This window comes from Gadus macrocephalus, chromosome 15 (genome assembly GCF_031168955.1).
Source record: "Gadus macrocephalus chromosome 15, ASM3116895v1".
NCBI lineage: Eukaryota > Metazoa > Chordata > Actinopteri > Gadiformes > Gadidae > Gadus > Gadus macrocephalus.
In genome coordinates, this window is record NC_082396.1 from 9,459,055 (window position 1) to 9,469,018 (window position 9,964).

A 9,964-nucleotide genomic window follows, 5' to 3' on the forward strand; every position below is an offset into this window, starting at 1 on the left:
GGTAAAACATTGTTTTTGTATTTATGAGTTTATTAATTAATTAATTAAAGGGGACATATTATGACAACAACACTTTTCCTGGGATTTTGGGTGTTGGTGCTCCCACCTGCATACAAACTTTGGAAAATGTCTGTACATGATATTTTGAGTGAGATATGCATTTCTGAATGTACCCCTCCTACAATTACCAAACGAGGGAGTTAGTTTCGGCGCACCCTCCTACGCAGGAAGGGGGTACATTTGAATATCAGCTCCCACTTCCCTATCCCCTCCAATCAGAGCATAGCTTAGATTTTGTGGACCAGCGGACGAGCAGCTCCGGCGGGGGGGAGCTCGGCGGCAGCCCGGCAGCCCAGCTCCGGGAGCTGCCGGGCTGCCGGGCTAATTCAAGTTGGACTTCAGAGAGTCAAGGCCAAAGTTCCTTTCCCCCAATTCTTCTCAACCATGGCTGAGACAACCCCCACTACGGGTCTTTACTTGTTGTGGATGTACCAGAGACTTCAGACGCAGTCTTTATGATTCATAATATCATCCGAGGCACACATCGTTTTTGGCCGTGATATTAGGCTTAATATTATTTAATTACCTATATATTATATTATATTATATTATATTATATTATATTATATTATATTATATTATATTATATTATATTATATTATTATTATTATTGTATTATATTATATTGGATTGGATTGGATTCACTTTATTGTCATTGTGCAGAGTACAAGTACAGAGACAACGAAATGAGGTTTAGCGTCCTACCAGAAGTGCAAAAGAGCAGTAAGGTGCAGGTGCAGTATTATATAGATATAGAATTCCGGTGCCGTGTTCCAATACCCGTACTATCCGTACTTACTAGCCAAATTTTAAGTACATAGTACGTTCCAATTCAGATCTGGCGAAAAGAAGTATACTTCAAGGACCCGGATGTCATACTCAAAACGGGCTAAGTGTGGATCGAAGGACACTTTCCGTACTCAACGGCAGCCATCTTAGCTACGTAGCGGAAGAGGTGGAGCCAGGCTGAGCCAAAGTCGGCGCATTTTCCACATAGCCTGCATTAATAGAGTCATTTTGTAGTTTTTATAGTTTTTATAGCTTTTTATAGCTGCTAGGCGTAAAGAGTTCACCGTTCAAAGCGGGATGTTTATTGCGGGGGAGGAGCCACGGCGGCAGTCGTGATCGTAATTTCCGGTTAGTGCACCACGGAGTACTCGATTTGGAACAGCACTCACATCTGAAAAATTAACGTAGTAGATAGTACGGATAGTATACTTCCTTTAAGTATACTCATGGAAGTACGGGTATTGGAACACGGCACAGGAGTCCGCAAATGGCAACAATCACTTCTCCTCCATGACGTGGTACACTCTGACAGCTCATTGGTCAATGGGCAGCAGCTCATTTGCATTAAAGCTACAGACACCAGAAACAGCGCATTCTGAATAGACTGAAATAGAGGGAATAGCGGTAAGCAAGGTAAGCTGCTATTTCCAACAAACAGCTTCAAAAACATGTTTTCTGGAACTCATATACTATGTTTACTTGTTGGGAAAATACAATAATATGTCTCCTTTAATAGTTGTATTCATTGTATTCAGATACATTTGAAGTGAATGTAGAGGGGGTTACTGTCTATTAGACAATTAATATTCTCAACACTGAGCCCAAATTGTTAGACAATACATTTTTTGCCAACTTTAGTTGTTTTTAAATGTGCTTTATAAATAAATATGACTTAACTCTATTTCAGGGGTATTAAATATTGATATTTATCTTTTTCCATGTAACAAACAGAAGTACCTTAACCAATAGCATGTACTTCAAATTCTTTCCAATTCTTAAACATGTGTGATGCAAAGATAATATACTACTCTTGGGGTCGATAACACACATACTTATGTAGCACACAGTGAATGATAATTCCTCGGAATAATCAATTTGCTTATTTAGTGGAAAATGGAAACAAGCATGACACTCGGTATATGCGTTCTTAAAGACATCTTGCAGTGAACCATGTGAAGGTTAAAGCAAAACTTAATATCCTGTTCCCCTCAGAAGCAGGGACAGGACAGGAGGTGTCGCTTTCTGTAAACGGAACTCTTTACAGATATTGATTTTCCAAGGGCATCAAAAAACCAAACAACAACAAAAAGCACCGAATAGCACTTGATGCTGTGAAGCAGCGACACAGCAGACAGTGCATGAAGCTTTAGTCCTACACGTGTTTACTGAAGACTTTCCTCGTATTGCGTCTGATACCAAGGCTCTCTCTCGCTCTCTGAAATGTGCGAGACAGCTATAATAACTCAGGCTTTCCTGTTCTTCTCACTATTCAGCGCTCTCCAGCTCGCTCTCTCTCTCTCTCTCTCTCTCTCTCTCTCTCTCTCTCTCTCTCTCTCTCTTTCTGTCTTTATTTTTGCCCACCAACATATGATCCTCTCTGTCTCTGGTCATCAATTCTCATTTGCCTAATCCCTATCATCTTCGTCAACATCATTACCATTATAATCTCACCACCATCATCATCAGCCTTTTACTCTTCCATGTGAACACTGACACATAAAAAACACACGCGTAGATGGATTGCAGGTGTGACTTCTCCAATCGTAGACCATCTAATGAGAGTCTTTAGTCAAAACTATAGGTCAAAAATGCTAGCATCACATTCTGCTACTCAATTAGCATTGAAATAACAGGGCGGATGCAGCGTTGCTCATCTCAAAGAATAACATAATCAATAAATAACCTTGATGAAAACATGTGTTTATAATTACATCTGGCCGAATAAATACACAAATACTTGCATAAACACCCCCCCCCCCCCCCCCCCCCCCCCCCCCCAAAAAAAAAAAAGAAACGAAACAATGTTCTTATTATGAGTCGGTTGAAAAAACGACAACCACCGAAAATGGGGAATTCTCCAGGGTGATGAAAAGGGGGTCCTAGCACCTGTCACGCGCGTGTAGTGCGCGCGCGCGGCAGGACCCATCTGGAGGAAGGACGGAACGGGACACACCCGCCGTTGCCCATTGGAAGAGCGTCACGCAGAGAAGCCCCCGGACGAGGTAACGAATCTGGGATGAAAGAGGCTGAGATGCTGCTGGCTCATAAACAAGACAAGCACATCAACCCGGACCGCAGCACCAAGTCCCTGATAACACACCGCGCAGACCACCTCCAGCCTCAGCACCACTGAACGACGGGGTCATGAATAAACAACAGCTTTGATTCTCAACCCCGTCCCCCGTCCGTCTTCAACGAGGAGAATCCCGAACGCCTCACGTTTTTCGCTCCTCGACAGGCGCGCTACACACAGAGGCGAGCTACAGACAAGATGCGCGGATCTCCCCCATGCGGGACAGCCGTTGGATGTATGCTGCTGCTGCTGCTGGACGCGCTGCTGCTGTTCGCGGGGCAAGCCGCGGGAGAGGGGATCATCACCAACCATGTTGTGGTGCGGCTGCATGAAAGTGCACACGACGATGCACATCAACTTGCGGTGGAGCACGGGTTCCAAAGCGTCCGGAAGGTAAAGACGCGAGAAACTAATATTGTTCAAGTATCAACGATGGCAACATTTGCCTTGGGTTTTTTGTTGAATGTCATACCTGGCATGCTGGAAGTGTAGTTCAACGTGCTTCAACGTGAAATATGTTTTTAAAAAATATGAATTTTTCTTAGACAGGGCACCGTCTCTTCCTCCATCACTCTCCTAAGTAGCGTATAGCATAGTCGGCTGCTATAGTGTAACGGCCTTATCTGATCATGTAACTCATGCGAGAAGATTCGTGTTCAGAAATAGGTTATTAATACGCTTTATTTTTTGTTTATGTTATTATTATTATGAGATTTAGCGATCTGTTTAAATGACGTCATCTTTACCTTAAAAGGCCCTGGTCAACTATGGCATCTTGGGGAAATATTTAAATTAGGAGTAAACCAACAGCAGTCTTCAACTCACTCACTGAACATTTAATTGAAGGAATGATCAAAACAGAAACACAACTTTCTTTCGGAAAGCCATAACATCTCATTACAAAAAGTAGGAAAACTCATGATTTCTCAGAACGGCCATTTGACAGGTTTTAATTTTCACAATTCAAAGGAAAATGGTTCTTGATATTATTATACAATTACATAACAAATTACGCACACAGACACAGACAGACAGACAGACAGACAGACAGACAGACAGACAGACAGACAGACAGACAGACAGACAGACACAGACACAGACACACACACACACACACACACACACACACACACACACACACACACACACACACACACACACACACACACACACACTCCTCCAATCATCAGCATTAACCATAAAGCATATTCAAATTGCATCCGAGTGGGTGTGGAAAAACAAGACATTTTATGAAGGCAACGAGTCATTAACCAGCACACGATGAAGGCCGGGCAGATCATCTTTGCATGCCATAATAAAAACTGTAACAAGTCCATTTGATGTGAAAATTACCCTGACATTTCCATGCCTTGTCACATGTCAAAATAAAAGCGTGGGTGCAATTGGCTGTAGCCTTAGCCAGTGAGCCGTGGCGATGAACACAAGGTGTCTGTGCAGAATAATAACAATAATATTCTCCTCAACCATCAGAAATGTTTCTCCACATCCCCTCAACCACACCAGTCAGTCACAATTACACAATGTGTGTGTGTGTGTGTGTGTGTGTGTGTGTGTGTGTGTGTGTGTGTGTGTGTGTGTGTGTGTGTGTGTGTGTGTGTGTGTGTGCATGTGTATGCATGGGTGTGCGCTCCTGTGTGCATGTGTGTGTGTGTGTGTGGCCTTTGAATGCTAAATACAGAGCCAAAGAAACTGTTATCGTTTCCTTCATTTCTGAAGGAACCCCCTTTCCTCCCTCCCTCCTCCTTACGTTACGTAATCGCTAGCTATTTTTATCTTAATGGCATACGCATAATTTAACAGTGTCTTTGCAGTGGAGACGAGCCTCTATAGTTGTTTAATTAACTGAGACCGAGAAACACAATGCTGGGACAGCACACGCTGGCCGTCCGGTGTTTGGTCTACGGGCAGGAAAACAGAACGAGAATAAGTGTGGGGGGAGAGAGAGAGAGAGAAGGAGAGGGAGAGAGAGAGAGAGAGAGAGAGAGAGAGAGAGAGAGAGAGAGAGAGAGAGAGAGACAGAGAGAGAGAGACAGAGAGAAAGAGAGAGATACAGAGAGAGAGAGAGGGAGAGAGAGACAGAGAGAAAGAGAGAGAGAGAGAGAGAGAGAGGGGGGGGTGAGATAGTACAAATAAGAATCAAATAAAAAGAGAGATGGGGAGAGCTAAGAAATGAAAAGAAGATGACAGCCAGAGTTATTATAGCTCTCTCTCCCATTTCCTCCCACAGTGATAAGGAACAACTTTACTTCAAGGAGGTTGTATCAAAATGATGGAGCAGTGCAAGATGAACAAAAATACCCCCCCAATTCCAGTTCATATTCTTTCTCTAACGGAGACATGTGAAAGCTTTATGGGGAGGGATTCACACATATTCTATATGTTAGCAAATCTTAAGGGGGTGTTTTTCATGTTTTAATCCATCATCCTCTTTACTTCTGTTCCTTCAACCCCCCCTTTTCCGGTAGCTGAGAAGGACTCTTCCACTTCTACCCCCATGAGTCCACGAAGAGAAGCAAACGCAAGTGCCGCAAGAGACAACGTCTTCAGAAAGACAGCAGGGTAATCTCTCTCTCTCTCTCTCTCTCTCTCTCTCTCTCTCTCTCTCTCTCTCTCTCTCTCTCTCTCTCTCTCTCCTCTCTCTCTCTCTCTCTCTCTCTCTCTATATATATATATATGTATGTATATATCTATACACATCTATAATATTTATATAGGCCTATATATATATACACACCACACACACACACACACACACACACACACACACACACACACACACACACACACACACACACACACACACACACACACACACACACACACACACACACACACACACACCTCTGTCATATGTCTATATCTATACACATCTATTTACCTCTCTCTCTCTCTCTCTCTCTCTCTCTCTCTCTCTCTCTCTCTCTCTCTCTCTCTCTCTCTCTCGCTCTCCATCCATAAATCCATCCATCCATCCTTCCATCCATAGTCCTATCTCGGTGGCTGTGTCTGTGTAACACCCATATATCCAGCTAAAGCTACACTCTATCGTTTCAGAAGTGTGCTTAGAATTGCCACCTCACATTTCACCATAGATTTGCACATTCACTGTGATTACATCTGAGAGCTTAAGCTAAGGCTGTAGGGCTAGCATAACTTGGCTTCGTAGGGAGTGACCGGCCTCCTAGCATTCTGGTCCGCATAAGATGAAGGTGCATGGTGTACCACACTCAGTACGCATTGTGTTACTTAGAATATAATGTGGACATCTTTAATGTAAGTAACATACTGTCCCCTTTCTCCTCTAGGGATAATAAATTGTTGTTTTGATGTTTTCGAATCCCCTCTTATACTTTCTTCCCTTTATCTCATCTCGTCGTCTTCTTTCGTAGCTTATGTTTTAGCCTATCTTATCTTGTCTTATTTGAGACTGGACTTTACTATAGACTATATGAATACTTAGTCTGTGTATCCTGGCACTATTAACAGATAGAGCAGTCCGTCAGCTGCTAATTAGCATAATTGCATGAAAGTCTATCTATTGGCAGATGGGTTTCAGTGTATTGTTGGTGCTTTGCTCTGTCTACATGACGAATACTGGGGGCAGCGGTATGCAATGAATCTCTTTTAATCATCCAATAGCTGGGCTTCATCTTTCAGAAGGATGAATTTCACCGGTAATCACACTTAGCAACACTCATTGACATTTCATTAAGACTCCAAAGGCGAATGCTTACTTTTGGATATGTTTAATATAAACACACTAATACGAATACCAATTCCTTTACCAATAGTACTATTACTATGGTCTAACCTAAGCTATATCTAGCTACTTCAAAACATCATTCACAAACCAAACAAAGGTAGATATTTTCCAATCCCTTAACAATCCTTTAAATCCATTTAAAAAACACCCCTTTCTGACCCAGAGATCAAATGCCTCGAAAGCAACTTCTGGAGGACAAAGGTGCTTCTCAATTTCAAGGTATCGACTGTAGCCTGGTTTCTGATAATATGTACTGTTGGATGAAGCTTCTCCCAAGCTAGCACACAATATACAGCTCTGTCTAATTGTTGTGTTAAGCAGCGCTGTTCAAAATAAATGTTGGCCACTTAAAGATGCTAATTTCGCTAATTGAAGTGGCACGACTCACCGGAAATCGAAATCTGCGCCCTTTATCACGTTCTCTCTTTGCTACGTTTAGTATAGTCTGAATGACTGCAAAAATTGTATGGAACTGTAAGATAAATCCGATATGATTAACATTTACACCTTAACCTCAGCTTCCGAGAACTTTCATCCACATGAAAAAGAAAGGATAATACACTTACTTAGACAGCAAAGGTAGTCTGGGCGCATCACTCATCCCTTATGTACCAGCTGCCACCCGTTCATTCAATTAACTAATTAACCAGTTAACCAGTTAACCCTCGTAGAAAACAAGACAACAATAATGAAACCGTACAGAAAGAGCGGAAAGGGATATTCTGAAATGGATGCTAAAAAAAACCACAAAACAAACAACCATAGGTCGTAATCATGTTTTGACATAAAGTAAAACCGTCTGAAAACCAGGATACCTTGTAATGGAAAATATCACTTAAAATTGAATCAGAACATGCAGTTACATCTTCTGAAGAAAAATCTTTCATGTATTCCTTATCTGTCATCCTCACTCAAATCAGCTTACATTTAATTTCACAATCTTTATAGTTCAATTGAATGATTCTTACTGTGAAGTCATATTTGATTATTATATGTTTATTCTTCAAAACATCGCCCACATAAGTAGGTCTGTCCCTCTGTCCATTTACCAAGCCATCCCTCCATTTTCCTATTTTCCTTTAAAAAAGAATGAGAGATACAACCGCACTGGCGGACGAAGGACAAGCAAATGAGACATCAGAAAAAATGAACAATTCCATGTGAATAAACATCATGATCATCAACCCTCACAAGAAGAAATAGACATAATTGAGAGAGACAAAGGGGGGAGAGAGAGAGCGAGAGCGAGCAGGAAGGCACCTCAGGCCGGTTCAGATGAGGGTGGACTGTTTTGTCCCTGGGGCTGTACACGAGCAGGCTAGAGCGGGGAGTGTGCGTGCGTTATCGTGCTGGTGCATATCTGTTTGATGGTGTGTGTGTGTCTGTGTGAGTGTGGATGTGTGGGCGTTATGACACACGAGGGTCAGAGCCCATCTCTAAGGAGCCTCCCCCCCAACCCTAGCACGACACGTCCATCTGCCTGAGGCCGTGAGTGATGGACAGGCGAAGCTCAGGAAAGGTTTATCTTGATAGAGTCACTCGAAACATGCACCATATGTTAATTTATTACTCAGAAGGAAGAAAGTCGGATATAGACGTTGTTGAAATCATGTCAAAACGGCGTCAAAGCATAGCATTTTTATTTGAGTGCGATGTCGTTGTTAATGGTAGCAAGATACAGATGTTTTTATTGTAGCCAGCATTCAATATTCTCTCAGATATCTTCACTTATGTAGGAAATGTCAGGTGACAGATTATGGTTTCATTACAAACTATTTACATTCTGGTGATAGGGAAGATATTTCCTTCTGAAAACAGAACAGTTAATCGTGCTATTTTCTCGCTGAGGTTGAGAGAGGGAGGTTATCTTCAAGCTTCATGAAATAGTCTGTTAGTAGATCTATTAGCCAGGGCTACAGGCTACATGACCAATTTACTATCAAAGCAAAGTCCTCTTGTTAAGAAAAGATGGAGAACCTTGATGTTCATGGCCAAATGTATTTTATTTTTATTTTATTGGTTTAGTTCAGGGACATTGCACACTAATCAACATTCAAAATGTAAGTGAGCCAGAGTTAGCCTGAGAGGCTAGTTTTCGTCTGTTGTCCCCTGCCAGATATTCAAAAGGCAACCTAAAATTACAGAAATAAAATGCATATGAACAAAGATTAAAAAACAACATAGTAGTAAGAAATGAATTGACAGACAAAATCTCCCATTGCATTTTTTCCCCGCAATTTTCTCAATTGGCGCCATTTAGCTTTTTCCCATCATCCACTTCATTCTTCTCTGATATATCCTAAGATATTCAACCCTTTGTATTTCCTCCTCAAATTTCCCCTGTTTTTCTGCACTCCCATACAAATGTATTAGTCGACCTCATCAAAAAGCAGGATCAACCTCTCTTTCTCTGGGTCGCGGTGACTCCCCCAGACGCTAGCCCTCATTCGTGACACAAACCATCCCTTTCCTGATTGCCTCTGTGTGACGGGTGGCGCCGGAAAAAACCTCGCTGTTTGATTGAAGAAATGTCATGTTGTGTTTTTTGTTGTTTATCGCCAGGTGATGAGTGTCCTGGAGCAGCCTGGCTTCAGCCGCCAGAAGAGGGGCTACAGGGATCTCAATGAAATGGAAGTCAACATCAGCGACCCGCTGTTCAACAAGCAGTGGTACCTGGTAAGCGCCCTGGCCCCAACCCCACCCCCCCGCTAAACCCCCAGTGCGTTTTAATTAACCGCAGACGTATTCACCTCGGCTCTGTTAATCAGCCATTCCGTCAACGTGCCCGCCTCAATTGTTTCCTTCAGCGTGTTTAATTCGTCCCCTCCCGCTTGTTTATCGCCGACCCGTGTGCCTGATTTAGGTGCGACGTGCGCGCCAGTGTTTTATTGCCGCTCGTCGGATCAGGTGCGTGCCACTGGGGGCCACTTGGGACATATTTACCTCCCGTCGTCTCACTTCCTTCACCCACACATGCGCTGGCGTTCCCTGGCCGACAGGAAGGACCGCTCTCTCACCTAGCCACATTTTTTTTGTCG

At 42.7% G+C, this 9,964-nt stretch overlaps 1 protein-coding gene across 1 annotated transcript in view; it reads left to right on the forward strand.

The window, feature by feature from the left end:
* Positions 1–5,611: 5,611 nt before the first annotated feature.
* The window catches only part of pcsk2 (proprotein convertase subtilisin/kexin type 2), a 31,786-nt gene continuing 27,433 nt past the window's right edge, over positions 5,612–9,964 (forward strand). The window contains 2 exon segments of the mRNA XM_060073043.1: positions 5,612–5,722; positions 9,489–9,602. Coding sequence (XP_059929026.1) covers positions 9,492–9,602 — 111 coding nt within the window. The 5' untranslated portion in view covers positions 5,612–5,722; positions 9,489–9,491.